General features: G+C 39.5%; 3 protein-coding genes across 3 annotated transcripts; 2 read left to right on the top strand and 1 right to left on the bottom strand.

The window, feature by feature from the left end:
* Positions 1–93: 93 nt before the first annotated feature.
* Positions 94–8,253, top strand: dis3 (DIS3 exosome endoribonuclease and 3'-5' exoribonuclease). Its single transcript, XM_058651429.1, has 21 exons — positions 94–457; positions 944–1,101; positions 1,245–1,441; positions 1,598–1,671; positions 1,824–1,991; positions 2,093–2,257; positions 2,373–2,486; positions 2,661–2,798; positions 2,965–3,111; positions 3,190–3,306; positions 3,394–3,495; positions 4,322–4,386; positions 4,482–4,566; positions 4,682–4,809; positions 4,909–4,995; positions 5,145–5,301; positions 5,941–6,155; positions 6,957–7,125; positions 7,227–7,385; positions 7,462–7,584; positions 8,021–8,253. Exons 1-21 carry the CDS (start codon positions 239–241, stop codon positions 8,087–8,089), a joined length of 2,856 nt encoding a protein of 951 aa, XP_058507412.1. The 5' UTR covers positions 94–238; the 3' UTR covers positions 8,090–8,253.
* A 656-nt stretch (positions 8,254–8,909) lies between these two features.
* Positions 8,910–13,745, bottom strand: bora (bora aurora kinase A activator). The gene is made up of 12 exons (XM_058651431.1): positions 13,605–13,745; positions 13,267–13,415; positions 13,013–13,119; positions 12,594–12,639; positions 12,436–12,499; positions 12,276–12,320; positions 12,109–12,165; positions 11,787–12,028; positions 11,450–11,612; positions 10,765–11,324; positions 10,540–10,680; positions 8,910–9,577 (listed from the first exon to the last, which is right to left on the bottom strand). The coding sequence occupies exons 2-12, from the start codon at positions 13,408–13,410 to the stop codon at positions 9,557–9,559; spliced, it is 1,590 nt and encodes a 529-aa protein (XP_058507414.1). The 5' UTR covers positions 13,411–13,415; positions 13,605–13,745; the 3' UTR covers positions 8,910–9,556.
* Positions 13,746–13,827: 82 nt separating this feature from the next.
* Positions 13,828–16,415, top strand: mzt1 (mitotic spindle organizing protein 1). Its single transcript, XM_058651432.1, has 3 exons — positions 13,828–14,090; positions 14,861–15,006; positions 15,864–16,415. The coding sequence occupies exons 1-3, from the start codon at positions 14,039–14,041 to the stop codon at positions 15,885–15,887; spliced, it is 222 nt and encodes a 73-aa protein (XP_058507415.1). The 5' UTR covers positions 13,828–14,038; the 3' UTR covers positions 15,888–16,415.
* The last annotated feature ends 939 nt before the right edge of the window (positions 16,416–17,354 follow it).

The raw sequence follows: 17,354 nt of genomic DNA, 5'->3' as shown, positions 1-17,354 counted from the left end.
CTTAAATGTCCAACCTAAAACGTGTGTACTTTTGTAATAGTTTATATATAGAGTATGTATATACACGAATGTACACGAACATCTGATAAAAAACACAACATCGCGAGTTGCTCTATCTCCGGGAAAGTTTTGTCGGCCCACTGAGTTAGTTTACACATGGGCAGCTAGGTGTCTTTAACTCGCTGCCTCGGTCCTAAACATCTTCTTTTCACTGACTTTTAACAGAATTTTCGTCACAATGTTGAAGTCTAAAACGTTCGTCAAGAAGACGCGCTCGGGTGGAGTGATGAAAATAGTGCGTGAGCATTATTTGAGAGAAGATATTTGGTGCGGGAGTGAAGCGTGCACTGAGTGCAAGCAGGAGTCCACGGAGTTGCTGAAAGACGCGTGCATTGAGAGCAACCTGTGCTCTTTTCCTCATTATCTGGTCCCTGACTCGAACGTGGTTCTACATCAGGTAAAAACAAAACATCAAAGTCATTGCACATCATTCTTTCAAACACACTCGTTTGTTCCTCTCATTCATTTCCTCATAACACACAAGACACACGAACTGAGGATAACTAGACCTCATGACATGAGATTTATAATTAAATGTATAGTCTTGGTTTTAAAACTGTGGTAGAAATACTGCACTACTGTTTACACCAGCTGCACTGATTAAAAAAATGTATCTATTGTATAACAATAGATATAAACAATTATGTGATAACAATAACTATACTTTAGCTTTAAAAATATAATTTTGGTTAAAGAGCGTCTACATACTGGTGTATTAACCATTACAATTATTTTAACAGTTAATTTAGGGCAGTTGTGGCATAAACCTTACATTGGGTGGTGGTCTAATAAATTTGTTAAGCACTATATATAAAAGCTTGATTTTATTTTCATGCTGTTTATATTGTGGATTGTGTGTGTGACCATTTCCTGTACTCCACAGATTGACGTGTTGGAGGATCCTGTGATTCGTAATGTGATTATCCTGCAGACTGTGCTGCAGGAAGTTCGCCACCGCAGTGCGCCAGTCTATAAACGCCTGAAGGACATCATACACGAGAAAGAGAAGCACTTCTACACCTTTACCAATGAGCACCACAGGTACAGGGACACCACTGACTTTTGTCCTGCAACAACTTGACTGCACAGTAGTAATATTTGAATTGTGTATGAAAATAATCAGTTGTGCAAAGGTACAACTCGTATTCTAATCTACTTTACATTTGTAAATTGTGTTAATCCAGAGACACGTTTATTGAACGTGAACCAGGGGAGAGTGCCAACGATCGTAATGACCGGGCAATCCGCGTTGCAGCCAAGTGGTACAGCCAACACTTGAAGAAGTTTGAGGCCGACACAGACGGCCTGTGTGTGGTTCTTCTTACCAATGACCAAGGGAACAAGGAGAAGGCAGAGGAGAGCGGCCTGCTGGTGTACAGATGTAATTAATTTCACAGCTTTGCATATGAAAAAAAAATAGCAACACAATAACACAACTCTCAAAGGGTTATCCTTCATACTGTATTACACATACAGCATTAGTTGTATTCACCTCTTTGTCATAAGCTTCTTCCTCTTTGTCTCACTTACCTTCTAGTTGAGGAGTACATCAAGAGTCTGATTGCAAACCCTGAGCTTGTGGATCGTCTGGCATTGTCCAATAATGACAAGGTAAAATGTCTGCAATTTTAAGCAATTGAACTGTAGAGAGTAAAGCTACTTCTAATTTTAGGTTTTTATCCATCTCTCCAGTTAATGACATTTTACTTTTAGACCCAAACTCTCTTCTCTTTCCATTGATTTCTGTTCCTTTCCTCCCGCAGAATGAAATCACCAGTAGTAAGGTGTTATTTCCAGAGCACCTGCCTCTGTCCAGGATTCAATCAGGAATTAAGAGCGGCTCCTTCCTGCAGGGAACCTTTAGAGCGAGCAGGGACAACTATCTCGAAGCAACTGTCTTTGTTCAGGGAGAGGGGGAAGACAGCACAGAGGTCTGTATCAGGGTTATGGTGAATATTTGATATGCTAATAGGTGGATTAACTCCAACTGAATTGGCAGTGAAGCAGTATTGTCCCCTCTGCTTGCTCTCAGGTTCTCATCCAGGGTCTTCAGAACCTCAACAGAGCAGTGCACCAAGATGTGGTTGCTGTGCAGCTTTTGCCACGGAATCAGTGGGTGGCGCCCTCCTCAGTCGTGCTGCAGGATGAAGGTGCAGCAAAAGATGACGCCGTTGAAGAAGGGGAGGAGGAAAAAGCTGTGAGTTTTGTTTTGAATGAATAAAAGTGCTCTGCTTATGAATACAAAGGACGGACTGTATTTTTTTTGTGTGTGTGTGTGTGCATCCCTGATTATCTCTGTGTTCCTGTGACAGTTAAAGATTTCAGCAGCTGAAGCAGCCAGGAAACCTACAGGGAAAGTGGTGGGAGTCATCAAAAGGAACTGGAGGCCTTTTTGTGGCATGCTCAATATATCCCAAATTAAGGAAGTGAGTATAAACAATTCTATGATACTCTTTGTAATATACATATTATTTTTCTTGGTTTAAAGATATAAAGCTGTTCTCACATCTGGTTTTCTTACATCAGTGATTGGTGGTAAGTTGGTGGAGACAACTGTATAATCTGTCCAGCACTGACCTTGTCTTTTCTCCTATGTTCAGTCAACCCGCCATCTCTTCACCCCAGCAGACCGCCGAATCCCACGCATTCGCATTGAAACACGCCAGGCCTCAACACTGGCAGGTCAAAGGATCATGGTGGCCATTGACGGCTGGCCCAAATCCTCCAGATATCCAAACGTGAGTTTATCTTCAGACCATCAAATCTGAGAGATGGACAGGAAATGTAATTTCTTGTCTTATCTTGCTTACATTAAGCTGTATTTATCCAGGATTACGTGTGATAAGAAGCACAAAACACAAGCAAAGTCCACGGAGAGAAATCCTATTGTTCTTCTTTTTTTAGGGCCACTTTGTGCGAAGCCTGGGTGGTGCAGGGGAGAAGGACACGGAGCAGGAGGTGCTGCTACTAGAGCATGATGTCCCCCATCAGGCTTTCTCTCAGGCTGTGCTAAGTTTCCTCCCCAAGACGCCTTGGGCCATTACTCCAGAGGTAACAGCACAGAGAGAGATATTTTAGTCCCACTTAAGGTCAGTGTGTACAGTATATAAGTGTGGATGTGTGGTACAGGACATGGCGAAGAGGGAAGACCTGAGGCATCTGACAGTGTGCAGCGTTGATCCTCCAGGATGTACAGATATAGACGACGCCCTGCACTGCAGAGAGCTGGAAAATGGAAACCTAGAGGTACACAGTCTTTAAAAAACACACTCCACTGAGTATATGTTTACATTTTATGCAAGTCTCCAGGAATTTCTTTTTTTTTTGTTACAGGTGGGGGTCCACATCGCTGATGTCACTCACTTTATCAGACCTGGCAACGCTCTGGACAAAGAAGCTGCCAACCGTGGCACCACTGTCTACTTGTGTGGCAAGGTACTGACTGAGACACACTCACACAGCTGAATCTTAAAGTTTAGAACATCAGAATTTCAAATGTACTACAAAGGTTAAATTTCCTGAGTAAAGTATGACTGTCCGCTTTAATCCTAATTAATTAAGGGCCGACATAATGTCATGCGGAGCCGCTCTACTCTGCGCGTCTAGGCTTATGTAGCAAAAAAAACTGCGAAACAATGCAGCTTTGGGGAAAAAGACTGAAAATGAATCCCTTAGTTGTGGAAGTGAAATAAATAAATGCCGCTGTATTTGCTGGGATGGTGAGAATTCATCCTGCTCCTCTTCTGTGTCACAGAATCACTCTGTGTGTAACATTTTGGACTGTTTGTATATGTTAATACTACATCCAGATTCATTTATCTGCCCAAACATAATAAACAACCTGTAAGGAACAGAGAAGGCAACGGAAGTGGAACTCCTGCAAAGTGCAAATGCTGATACATTAACATTTCTGAAGTAGACATCGTGTTATGTCAGGCTTATGGCAATCTAAAAGACAAGTTTATAAAGTAATTTTCTTTGCATTCATTTGATTACCAATGAAGATACATTGGTAAGCATTGATTTACAACTTAAAACAGTTGTGATATGCAAAATAATAACATTTTAATCACAATCAACTGTTTAATTTCCACGATTAATCACAATTAAGCACAGCGACAAAAACAAATGGGGAAAAACATGTAGCCAAGCCTCCATCTGCATAATCCTTTCAGCTATTTGACACATGAAGCTTTCATTTTTAATCCATTTTTTGGGCTCCACAAAGCTAAAACGCATCTTTTACTGTTGTGTCCAACAGAGGATAGACATGGTTCCTGAGTTGCTCAGCTCCAATCTTTGTTCTCTGCGCTCCAACGTGGAGAGGTGAGGACTGATTCCAATTTTTCTTCTTTATGTATAAACATCATGGTTCTGCAGTGAAATGTAAATGTTGATTCTGGTCTCTTGTTTGTCACAAGGCTCGCTTTCTCATGTATCTGGGAAATGAACCAGAAAGCTGAAATACTAAAGACGCGGTTCACAAAAAGTGTCATTAACTCTAAGGTACAATGCCAACATGCATGATGGAACCACATGCACCACATTTTGTCAGAACTTTTAGGCATGTTTTGTTTCCCAGGCATCTCAATTTCCTCTTTATTTTCCCGACTTGGTTCAGGCGTCTCTGACGTACGCCGAGGCCCAGATGAGAATCGACGACGTCACCAAGAATGACGAGACTACCAAGAGCCTGCGGGGTCTGAACAAACTAGCCAAAATCCTGAAGAGGGGGAGGATAGAGAAAGGGTATGGACAAGCGGTTAAGATCAGTAGAAGTGGAAGAATAGTACAGTCTAATACATAGAGAAGAATATTCTGTCTTCACTGACAACTTGTGTCTTTCAGTGCGCTGACGCTGTCGTCCTTAGAGGTCCGCTTCCACATAGACAGCGAAACCCACGACCCCATTGACCTCCAGACCAAAGAACTCATGTAGGTAACTTCAAAAAGGAGCATTCTGCAGAATCCTTTTTTGAAATCCCATTTCTTTATAAAAATAAAAAAAAACAACACCACTATTTTTAGTGTTCCTCTGTATTTTGGACATGTGTATGGAAATAATCTCTTCTCTTGGCTGGTAGGGAGACAAACTCTATGGTGGAGGAGTTCATGTTGCTTGCCAACATTTCGGTTGCCCAGAAGATTTATGATGAATTTCCAGAGTGTGCTATGCTGAGAAAACATCCAGCGCCGCCTCCGTCCAATTACGACATTCTCCTCAAGGCTGCAAAGTCCAAAGTGAGTGAAGGCAGATGCTTCTGTGGGAAAAAAAACTGTGCTGGCTTTCAAGTGAAATGCTTTTTTTGTTTAGCAAAATTTCAGAACAGGATGTTTTCTAGTATGTTATTATCTTCAGATGTGCGCTGGGTTCCCACGGGTCGTTGAAAAGTTTGTGAATTTGAAAAAAAAAAATCACCCTAAATAGACATGGGTCATTGAAAGTGCTTGAATTTTGTGCAAGAAATAAATTAAGTTGATATCTAGGTAAATGCCCTGCATTGCTTGATGTGCATAGACTAGATCTACGCAGAACAAACTTCGAGCCATAATTACTAGGGGAGTTGGGGACACTGTCCACTGTTAACGTGATATTCCATGCGAGTAATGTTAAGGAAGAGAGAGCAAATGACGACGTGATGCCTGTGAAAATGCAAATTCCAAGATCGCTGTCTCAATAAAGAAAATTACAAAGACTGACTTTGACCAAAATCCCAAGGACAAGCACTTGTCCAGATGCAGAGTGTGCTGCAAATCCATAAAAGTGGACACCATGAGCGAAGCGGCTCCTAAAAAATGTGTGTTGGTGGTTAACAAGGTGAATAATAATGTGTAATAATTGATTTCAGGAGTCCTAACTTTTTTTCCACGTCTCATCAGGATGTGGAGATCCACACGGACTCTGCCAAGGCACTGGCCGACTCCCTGGACGTGGCCAAAGTGGACGGATTCCCGTACTTTAACACGCTCCTGCGAATCTTGGCCACTCGCTGCATGATGCAGGCTGTCTATTTCTGTTCTGGCATGGACAGCGATTTCCACCACTACGGCCTCGCCTCACCCATTTATACACATTTCACCTCACCTATCAGGAGGTATGGGAACAGACCTTTGAATGAATTTTATGTATAGGTCAGGTCTTGTAAACATCGACATACTGTATATATGTAGACGCTGCATTGACTACTGGAAAATGTGTCCTGGGAGTGGAATTAAGAGCAAGATGAATATTTTTCTCTTGTGCAGCTTGGAATGTTATTATATACAGTAAAATAATAAGTATTATTTTCTGTCAGAGTATATTTTTATAATATAAAAACGATTTATGAAAAATCAGTTATCTGTCAATGTTGGTGTGTTTTATTCTGAAAAACCACAGTTTCCACATATACTTGTATTGATTTTGGCCAAATCAAATCAAAATTGTGGACATGCCAACTTATTGTTGCAAAAGACAAACAAAGTTTCTATGTGTTTTTAGAATTATTTTATCTTTAAAGCTTTAAACAGTCTTTAAAATGGTCCCTGTGTGACCAGATCAGCTGATGTTTATTCAAAATCTCAAAATGTGACCAAAGGATATTGAGGCTTTGTCATTAGAGCCCCAACTCTCTGGAACTCCCTTCCTATTGATCTTTGACAACGCCTACCTTTGTTTAAATTAATGTCTTAAAACCTTCTTTTATGATTAGATTTAGCTAAATTTGTATTAGTTCTTGTGTATTTTTATGTCCTAACACTTATTTTAAGTGTGGCCATGTGTTTTTTTTAATCAACGGCTTGTTTGCTTTTAAGTTTTGGTTTACTGCGTTGTATTTACCTTACTTGACTAACTTTTAATCACTTAAAACCAGCACTATATAAATAAATGTACTCCTCTTTTGACTGTGACACAGGTACGCTGATATAATAGTGCACCGCCTGCTGGCAGTGGCCATAGGTGCAGACAGCACGTACCCAGATTTGATGGACAAACACAAGCAGTCGGCTCTCAGCAACAACCTCAACTACAGACATAAAATGTCTCAGTACGCTCAGAGGGCGTCCGTGGCCTTCCACACACAGGTAAGCACAAACTGGATGAACGCCCCGCTTTAAATTTGACTGGAGAACCTCCACTGATACTTGCGCTATTGTGATTTTAATACAAATGGATCTCTTTGCAGTTGTTCTTCAAGAACCGAGGAATCCTTAACGAAGAGGGATTTGTTCTCTTTGTGAGGAAGAACGCGATCATTGTGCTCATCCCAAAGTTCGGCCTGGAAGGAACGGTCTTCTTTGACAGCAAAGACAAAACCGGCCCGAACCTTGTTTTTGACGAAGAGGTATGAACACCTTAATGAGTTCATTTCATTCGTGAATGGCACCGTTTATTAAACCCCGTCTCTTCTGTGTGTTCAGGGCCCTACTCTGAGCGTAGAACAACACGCCTTCCACATATTTGACAAGGTGAAGGTCACCATCAGCTTAGACGCCTCCAATATTCAGCACCAGAAGATCCGCATGTCGCTGATTGACCCTGTGGTAAGACAACCTAAACTGGACTTGGGTTTACTTATTCCAGGGTTCCCATCCTTGTAAGGTTTTTGAAAATTGCCCCCAAAAAATAGACACGGGCCAATTGAAAGTGCTTCAATTTTGTGCAAGAAAGAAATTAAATTGATATTTAGGTAAGCTCTTAAGCTCTGTCAGCACTTAAACTTGAGGAAATTGGTCCTGGAAAGTCCTTGAATTTGAGATGTGGGAACCCTGTTATTTGTTTCTGGCACCATTGTGATTATAGCTACTTTTTAAATGTTTCATTCAAACTACAGAAACTTCCCTTCCACCATTTTGTGCCTCTCGGATCAGGGGTTAGGGTTAACTATAGTATTGTAAAAGGAAGGTTTATGTGCCTAATAACTAAATGCATCTATATTCAATTATTTAAACTAAATAAAGTATTTGGGTTTTTTTTTAGATCCCTGGTGTGAGTGTTCCAGCCCCAGATGTTGAACCACTGGCTAAAAAACCAAGAATCGACAGCTGATCCTTCAGCACAATACTTCATACGAGTCTATACAAGAGGAAGGTCTAACCTTGTGATGCATTGACAGAAATAACGTTTTAAATGTATAAAACCACAATTATGTGGTATGTTTGATTTAATCCACATGTTGATGTTTGGAACAGTTGAATGTCACACTGTAAATGCACTATATCATTAAAGTGCTTTTTTATTATAACCCTTTTGTGTAAAACTTGATTAACTTGTACATTCAAACACTGATCGAAGCAATGAGTTATTGTCTAAAGTTTTTCAAATTGTACATTATGGAAAACAAACTTGTGTTCATAGAGGCTGCATCATTTTATGGATTAGTATAATACTTAAACCATATTTTTATTAGCTTTATGATGGTGTTCACTTTAGTTTATTGGAAAGGTAAAGTGAAACACACACTATAAAGTAATATTAAAATTTTGACAAGCAGAATTTCTATAGAACTTAAATACAGACCTTCAAGAATTCAATTAGTGTAGTGTTTATTTGAAAAAGTACTTTGCTTAAATGTTTTCATGTTTCACAAACCAAATAATTGAGATTAACCAATGAAAAAAATCATTAGTTGTAGCCTTCATTTTTGTACAATGTTATGGAAATTTGTCAAGAAATGTGAATCACAAAAAGATCAAATGTCAGTACGTGTACATGTAGTGACGAAGGTTACTGTTTTATTTTACACCTAAATATTATATTAAAGAAATAATACCTTATTTCTGTTGTGAAAATAAACACTGGATTCATCAGCTGAAGTCAGACTTAGAGTTAATGTAATGCGACAATGATTGAAGTCATGCTTAATGTGTGAGGGGGAAAAAGTGGCAAACATTCGGCTCAGTCTGCTTTTAATTCGCAAGTGGCATCATTCAAAAATAAATATTCTAACAATCCATGTAAGATCCACAAGTAATCCTGAGTTTCAACAATTCGGACTCATTCGATAAAAGGAAAAAAAAAGAGGAAATAAATCTGTCATAAAAATTTCATAAAAACAAATACAGTACAATATTTTGTCATACTGAAAATGACAGTGTTAGCTTCAAAACAGCATTCAAAGAGGAGGAGGAGGAGGGGAATGATGTGCAAATGTGATACAGAACTGATTATTTCCTTCCCCATTACCACACTGGTTAAATAGGTTTTGAGTCGTATAATGTAAATGGGATTATAGATGAACTACTGCAGGTTAATCTTCTCCCTTTGAACCTGTGCTAAAACAATGTGGTAAAACATGTGCCTTCAGTCAGGAAAACCAAACAAAAAAACCTTAAAAAGAACTTAAAACCACTTGGAAACCTCATAACATTTGTTCATGATTAATATGAACATTTCGACCACTTAGTGATTTGACAGGAATTCAAGTGTAAACGTTGTATTTGATTGCAAAATTATAATAATCACAATGCTTAAACTAGAAGAGGTATAACCTTTCAATATCCAATTTCTGGTGGTTTAGTGGTAGGGATAAAATACCTGGAAAAGAAAAAATATACATATTTAGTCATTTTAACTGGCATGTACATTGCTGTCGTTAAAGACATTAAAGCTATAGTAGGCAGGAATCCTATAATAGACAATGGATTGGTGAGTCTCAATTGAACGGTATGGAACTTGTGTTCATAATTCTTTTACACAATCACCAGTTAATCTTTAATAATTTGACAAAAGTACAAGGGTAAACATTGAATTTAATAACAAAATGACTGAAATACAGCCAATATCAGCAGAGTTTCATACATGGAGAGGTTAACTCAGGATCTGTTATATAAGAAATGTTTTTTTTCATCTCTGCACGACTGATTAGAGAAGCTCAGGATGGAGATAGAGAAAGTATTTTAATAACCTGCAGATGAAAGTTAACAAAACTACCTTTCCAGTGATCCTGTGTAATGCAGCTTTAAATACTAACATTTTCAGATGGAGGCTCTCTGACCTAAGCCCCTCCCACCACATCAGAGGAGACAGTTCATGCAGATTTTTTTTGCCTTGATATTTGCCTCTTTTTTTTTTTTTAAATAATCAACTTTGAAAAATGTTGCCAGGTCACTGAAAACTTAATTTTTTCCATCCAAAAGGTTTTTTGGTGTATTTAATACTAAATTTATACATAACATTTTATTGAAAATACTGCATATAATTGCACTGCAGACATAAAATGTGAAATGTAAATGAAAAACTTGTGAAGTGAAGCAGTTTTCGTATTATTTATTATCATTAAATTGTTATATTTTAGCAGATCAAGGAAAACCTAAATAGGCTAAATACATGTTTATAAAGGCCAAAAAAATCTGCATCAAGTATCCACTGCCATAAAAAAACTAATTTCCGTCGACCTCTAGTTATTATATAATTATTGTTCAATGTTATTCCTGCCTACCACAGCTTTAAGTTGCATATGTACAATGCTATTAATGTTTGGTAAGGGTTAAAAGTACCTTCATCTTAGTGTGCTTATTGAGTGGTAAGGCTTCCTCTGCCAGATTTGAAGTGAAGGACTCTTTGCTGTGACAGTCTGTGCTGAGGCCATCGATAAGACTGGCGGTGCCTGCTGAGGTAGTGTTGTAGCCACTGTCCACCTGAACAAACCCAAGAAACAGCTACCGTTAGGAATGTTTACTGAAACAGTGACAGAAACGGTACACATCACCGTTTACACAAACCTGCATGCTAGAGTCGTAGGGTATGCTGCTCCCCTCTGCCAGAAGAGATAGGAACATGTGAGAGCTCTCCGTTACAGATGCATTTACCATACGAGAGCTGGTCAGCTGTCCCGAAAGTCCCCCAGCTTCCTCATCCTCTTCCTCCAACTTCCTTTCTATCCTGTTATCCCCATCTTCCTCCATTTTCACAGGTTCAGCAGGATCGAGGTCAATTATCTCAGCATCAGTTGTATGAATGTCCTGGGCCAGAGGCGACAGTGGATCTAGCTCCATTGAGGGGATTGAAGGAGAGGAAAATGGGAGTTGGTCAGACTCCAGATGGTCTTGGAACTTAGGGTTGAGGATGGGGGAGATGAGGGGAGGGGAGGCCCAGCAGCGGACTCTGGCCCTGGGTTTGGTTCTGACATCATGCTGGTGTTCATTGTGGCAATGGAGGTGGTGCGGAGAGCAGTTCCGAATGGGAGAGCAACCCTCGACATATGGACTCTCATTGCAAGAAGTGACGTCAGCACCCAGAGGAACACCGTGTGGAGTCAAATTGTTTGGCTGCTTCCTCTCAGCTTAAGAAAGAACATGTTTGAGTTGGAGAGAGAATTAGTGATCACCACCACAGTAACCTTAAAAAGGTTTGCAAACTCTAAAATGTTACTTAAACACTGAGTAAAAGTGAAATCAAATATTCTACCTGAGCCTATGGGTGTGCGTGCTGTATAAGCAACAATAGGAGAAATTGTGGGGGAGACCAGGCCTGCAGGAGACGACCTGTCAGGGAACAAAGGACTGGGGATGCTGCCCAGGCTGCAGTCTCGGAAGCAACCATGCTGGATGGGACTGGACGAGAACTGACCCTAGAGTTAAGACAATGCAAGCTAAAATGTTACATGTGAAGTTTTTATTTTACAGACTGTAACTTTTACCACTCCCAAATTGTACAAAGTTCATATATTGTGATAAAACTCTAAGGACAGTAAAACGAACAGACTGGTGAAATAATTACGCCTACTAAATTCCACGACACTTACCGTGGAGGGAGTAGGAGCCGACACACCACCGGGTAAAGGGGAGGAAAAAATAGATGATATGGCTTCTTCTCCCTCAGCAGCTTTCTCTTCCCGGACATGGCTTCTCTCTGGGCTCGGTGGACTGGAGCTGTCAGAGCCACTGTAACTGCCCTGACCATCGAGGAAGAGTTTTCGTCTGAGGGAGGAGGAGCTGAGGCTCTCCTGCACTGCATCACACGCCTCCTCGTTGCGGTAATGTTCACCTGAGGAGAGAAAATAAACAGAACATGATGACAATACTCCCTTCATAGTGTGATTGTGCTGGTAATTATTCGAGACTTACCAAGTACTTTCTCCAAATCAAAAGCCAGAGGTAATGAAAGAGTTGTCTGACAAGCAACTGTGGAAAAAACACAAGTGAGGTCAAAACATGTTTGAAAACAATGAAGGAGAGAAGACAAGAGGGAGCACTTTCTGAGCACTGCAGAAAGTAGTGCGATTCACACCAACCTGACGTTTTCTTCTGCTCTTCAGCAAACACTGCAGGCGTGAAACCTGTATAAAACGGTATCAACACAAAACACTCAAATAACTACAGCATGGAACTTAAATGCTAGTAAAATTATGAAAATAAATGACTTAACAGGAGTTCAACAATAATATACATTACCTTTAGCTTTACGGACGTCTGGTGCTGCCCAGGGCGACGGCACGATGGCTCCTTTGGTGAAAAACTGCATGGCAAGGCACATAAATCAAACAATTACAAAATAACTCTCATGGGTCCGTCATTAAGCACTATAGTTAAACTTAATAAGAATCCCATACCTGCTCAATAGCATTCTGTCGCTTTTCCTCAATGTCAGAATCCGTCCTGGATGCAAAAACAAAAATAACATTGTTTTTAACTTCCTTTTCCAAATGTACTGTCACAGAATGAGCTTCGTTGACTCTCGTATGTTTGAAGAGTCTGCAATTATTTAGTATATTCCATATTCCTCTATTCTGTTGACATAAATATCTATTCCCTGTTTGTTCATTTGGAAAAATGTATACATTTTTATTCGGTTCTTCCTGATTCTTCCATTAGTTTACAGTCAAACGGTTACATAGGAGGATCTCAAACTACAGATTGTAACAGCTATTTGTGATTAAACTTGACTTTCAAAATACCAACAAAAATATGCAACTTGATCAGAAAACTTTGGTATACAGCTCGACCAAGACGATTGTGTTTCAGTACATGCCTCGTCTGGCTGAGGTAAAGAGACTGTCGCTGGATTTCCTCTGGATCAATGTGTGCTGGGAGAAGACTGGCCATTTCTTCAATAGACCAGTTAAACTTGGCTGGAGTCTACAGGCAGAAAAATAAGGAAGTGAAGTTAGCCGAGTAAAACTTGTGATTATTTAACAGAGTCATTTGCAGGAAGGTGTAGGCTACAGTAGATATGGTGAAGTATGGACAAACTTCTGAGGTGGTATGTGATGCTGTCAGACTTACAACTTTAGAACACTTGAAGACAGACGGACTGGGCACCAGAGGTTCACGGAGGTGGTGGTAGTCATTAGGACTTTCAAATGGGTTTCTTATGGAAGGTCTGCCTGGAGTCTCTGGGGTGATCTGTAGCTCAAAATGGTCCCCCATCCTAGCTGAGAACACGAAGAGTAAAACTCAACAATAAACGTAATAAAACATAGAAAATAACTCAAACTACATATGTTTAGATTCACTACCTCCTCTGTTTCTATGGTAAGTAGCAACAGCGTTATGTAACACACACATTTAACGACAAATACATTATGCATACGTGTTCCCTACGTTTCGTAGTTTGTACTTACTGACTGCTGTTGAAGTCAATGCTGTAGAGACGAGGTTAAAAATACAACATTGATTTAGGACTCAAACAACAAGTCAAAGAGACGTCGAGTCGCCCAAACGTTGATTTCAATTTCACCCCAAAGGCCCAGCTAGCCAATAGAAATGCCACCGGAAGTTCCTCACAACCAATCAGAACAGAAAATCCTAGCGTCGTCATTTCCTTTACCAGTTCCGCTATTGAGTTTAGCAGACCAGACAGAATAGCGGCCACTCTGATCTTGTTCTTTCCTCATTTATAACATTTAGAAAGCGTATTGTATAGGGAATATGATCCATTTGATGTCTTACTGAACTCAGTTTAGTAATTCAGTTGGCTTATATAGAGTTAGATACCTAATTAAGTCGTTTTGTTAGCCTCCCGCTAGTTAGCCTTGGCTAACTACTCATTGAAAACATGGCAAGTGCAGCAAATAGCAACCTAAATGCAGTCCGGGAGACAATGGACGGTAATAATGTATTCTTTTTGTGGGATATATATATGTGTAAAATAACGTAACATTCAGTTGCAAAGTAAACAATTTTGCCTACGTTCACCGTTATGCTAATAAACTGTAGACAACGTACAGCAGTCCACATTTTAATCTTTGGTTTAAATATACAACTGTCTTTAAAATAATATTGTACTTGAAAATTATGTGATGAGATTAAATATCTTGGCATGAGACTGCGTCTTTTACTGCCAAATTGTATAGTGCTAGTCAAATGTATGCCATAATAAGAAATTGCATTTATCAATTTATCGCCAGTGACACATGATAGGACATTATCAGGATACTTAATTCACAATCTGATATCATCACGATATTGGGAAAGTATTTGTGAAATAATGTAGAATTGCGATATACTCACACAGCACAGCTTCAGTGAGCACTTGGCACCATCTAGTGGACTGAAATATCATTTAATTTTGACATGATAATACACAAACACTTTAATGTTTATATGCCACACAAAATATCGCAACATATATATATATCACTATATCGATTCCCCCACCCCTAATTTATGTGCAGCGAGACCGCTTTAGAAAACACTTTAATATGTAGTTTAGCTCTGTCAGGTTTATATCCAGAGTTTATTGTTTGTGTTCAAGTGAAAGTGGCTGACTTTTCTAATTGTTCACTATTCTAAATGTACAGTATATTGTGCTATGGACTTTCCATAGTGTCTTTAATGAAGTCTACATTAATAACATGTGATGTTTTTCTCCCCAAAGTGCTGCTGGAGATCTCCAGGTTGCTGAATACTGGTTTGGACATGGAGTCTCTGTCTATATGTGTGAGACTGTGTGAACAAGGCATCAACCCTGAGGCCCTGTCTTCTGTCATCAAAGAGCTGCGTAAAGCCTCAGAGTCCCTCAAGGTACAGAGCAATACAGTATGTCACATTACAACCATTGGGATTATAATCTGATTTTGTTTGTTGTCCCAGAATGAAGCCCCCACTGTCTATCGTTTGGGGGGAAAAAAACAATATAATATGTGGTCAGTCAAATTAGATGCAGTTACACATGGATAGAAATAAGAAGAGAAATAAATAATTAAAAGTATATACATGTAAAGTAGAGGAATCTTCCACCAAGGCCACTCAGTTTCCCACAATGTCAATCAAAATAATATATCTTACTCTGGGTCTGTATATGAATCACCTCCTAATTGTAATAATGTCTCTGTCTAAGGCCATAACTTACATCTTTACAAATCTTCATTCAAATACCTCCCTTCCTTTTTGATTAATGCTACTCACAAACAGAAAAACATGGCAAAAAGGCAGTGAGCATACTACAAGGTTAACATGACCAATCATTTCACTATTTCAAGTGAATCGGTTAACTAGTACTCCTGAGTTTGGAAGATAAAATGTTTTTGTATGCAAGGTTGTTATGAATCACTGTGTCCTGGAATTACTGGACAGTTTTTATAGCCACCTCCTTTGATTATTTCCCCAACAATGGTGTTTACAGTGAGACAATAAATGTGTCAGACAGGATATGGCAAGGTAATATTTAATATAGGTGACACAAATCTTCTAAGTGTGAGTCAATTGTGGAAGGAGCATTTTGATTTCTGTCAAAGAAAATTTCTACTCAAATTAGCAATATCCTGTTGTTTCATAGAGAGTTCAAAAAAAAAAGTGTGAGTCCTCACATTTGTTTTGGTGTCACTCTTGTTTATCACATTTAATAAGCTACTACTACATGTATTGTTTTTTTCTTACAGGCTTCTGAAAACTCCACAAACTGAAAGTGAAAACCAAACACCTCAGTGTGGGACTTAAAATGATCCTGGGATCTGTACTAACCTTGGCCTCCACAGCCACAGTCAGATTTGTGTTTGTGTTGGCGGTCTTCACCCGTCAGTGACAAGCATGTTTCTATTCTGCCTATTTGACTCAAGCCCGATTTTTTGTGTCGTGGTATTGTCCCAGGTCTTCCTTCGAAATGGTCTTCTCCAAACATGAATGTGAACAGAGTATTTTTGTCTCAAATGTAGACCTGTACAAAGTTTCCCCCAATAACATTTGTGCACTGTAAGTTCACAGACGTGTTAGTGTTGTCGTCCTGCCTTAATTTATTTTTTGAACTTGTGTGGAACTTTTCATAATGATGTTTTTTTAACCATTTTTGTCTATAATTTCAGAGCTTTTGTATTGATTTTGGATTAGATAATGCAGGATTTTAATCCTTCTGCCATTTTTGTTGTGCATTCAACCTTCAACCATCAACGATGGAACCAAAAAATCTAAATAAAAAAAGTTGCAGTCAACAGCCACTAGGTGGTGGTGTCATCCTTATTACAGTCTTGGGGACACTGCTGAAGGTCTTCATTGGTTGTTTGTGTCCAACTGTGCAAGTTTCTGTCTTGATTCATAAAAAGTAATTTAAATACAATCATTTTGGCAGATGTAAGGACTTTAAGATCACATTGTAAGTATAAATATGTCTCCCTTTTTCTGTCTTGATCCCATTTTAGAAGATTTTCCCCTAGTGATACTCCTTCTGGTCCCTTGTCATTAGAAATATCCCAGGCATTTTACAAAGGAAACAATATTTCCTGTCATACTAGGTGAAAGGAGCACATGAAGAGGTGGGCAATTGCACAGTACAAAAACAGACCATGCAGGAGTGATCACACCCACAGCTAACATACCTCACAAAAGAGACGACATAAACAGAGGTCATTCATTACAGCAGAGATTGCTCCAAAATCCTTTACTACCGTTGTGTGAGAAACTGAGGTATATTGCAAACTTGACAAAATAAACCCATCTTTGTTCAAACAGATATGAAGCCTCTAAATCATGTATCTCAACGCAGCATTGTTTTTGTTTCGCCACTGTCTGTAAAGTAACTCTATTCATCTTTCTAGACGAGGGAAAATGCTGAGCGCACAGAACATTCCTCCATAGGCCAATATAAGGTAGAAGCCACCTCTCATCCACACAGGCCTGTATGAGTGGTTTGTGTGTGTGTGTGCGCGTGTCCCCATGTGTGTGAGTTAAGGTGTACAGGCAGCGCTGTAGATGTCTACAAATGAGTAGCCCCCAAGCTGTCTGAGAGTAACGCCTCACCCCTCACAGGCACACCACAGAGAAAGCCAGTGAGTGAGCAGGAGAGTGTGTGCGCGTAAGCATTTCTGTCTCCTCCTGCTTTGTCTCGCCATCTTGACTGACAGCCTGTGAGTCTAAATCTCTGTACCGCTGCTTTGATC

This window comes from Solea solea, chromosome 15 (genome assembly GCF_958295425.1).
Source record: "Solea solea chromosome 15, fSolSol10.1, whole genome shotgun sequence".
Classification (NCBI taxonomy): Eukaryota; Metazoa; Chordata; class Actinopteri; order Pleuronectiformes; family Soleidae; genus Solea; species Solea solea.
The sequence above is the reverse complement of the archived record's forward strand: the minus strand, read 5'-3'. Positions and strand labels throughout refer to the sequence as shown.

Coding starts and splice junctions, on each gene's coding strand:
- dis3 (XM_058651429.1), top strand. CDS start 239: ATGTTGAAGTCTAAAACGTTCGTCAAGAAGACGCGCTCGGGTGGAGTG. Junction 3,112..3,189: donor CTTGGGCCATTACTCCAGAG/GTAACAGCACAG, acceptor TGTGTGGTACAG/GACATGGCGAAGAGGGAAGA. Junction 6,156..6,956: donor TTCACCTCACCTATCAGGAG/GTATGGGAACAG, acceptor ACTGTGACACAG/GTACGCTGATATAATAGTGC.
- bora (XM_058651431.1), bottom strand. CDS start 13,410: ATGGGGGACCATTTTGAGCTACAGATCACCCCAGAGACTCCAGGCAGA. Junction 11,325..11,449: donor ACGCACACCCATAGGCTCAG/GTAGAATATTTG, acceptor TTCTTTCTTAAG/CTGAGAGGAAGCAGCCAAAC. Junction 9,578..10,539: donor ATAAGCACACTAAGATGAAG/GTACTTTTAACC, acceptor TTTCTTTTCCAG/GTATTTTATCCCTACCACTA.
- mzt1 (XM_058651432.1), top strand. CDS start 14,039: ATGGCAAGTGCAGCAAATAGCAACCTAAATGCAGTCCGGGAGACAATG. Junction 14,091..14,860: donor AGTCCGGGAGACAATGGACG/GTAATAATGTAT, acceptor TTCTCCCCAAAG/TGCTGCTGGAGATCTCCAGG. Junction 15,007..15,863: donor AAGCCTCAGAGTCCCTCAAG/GTACAGAGCAAT, acceptor TTTTTCTTACAG/GCTTCTGAAAACTCCACAAA.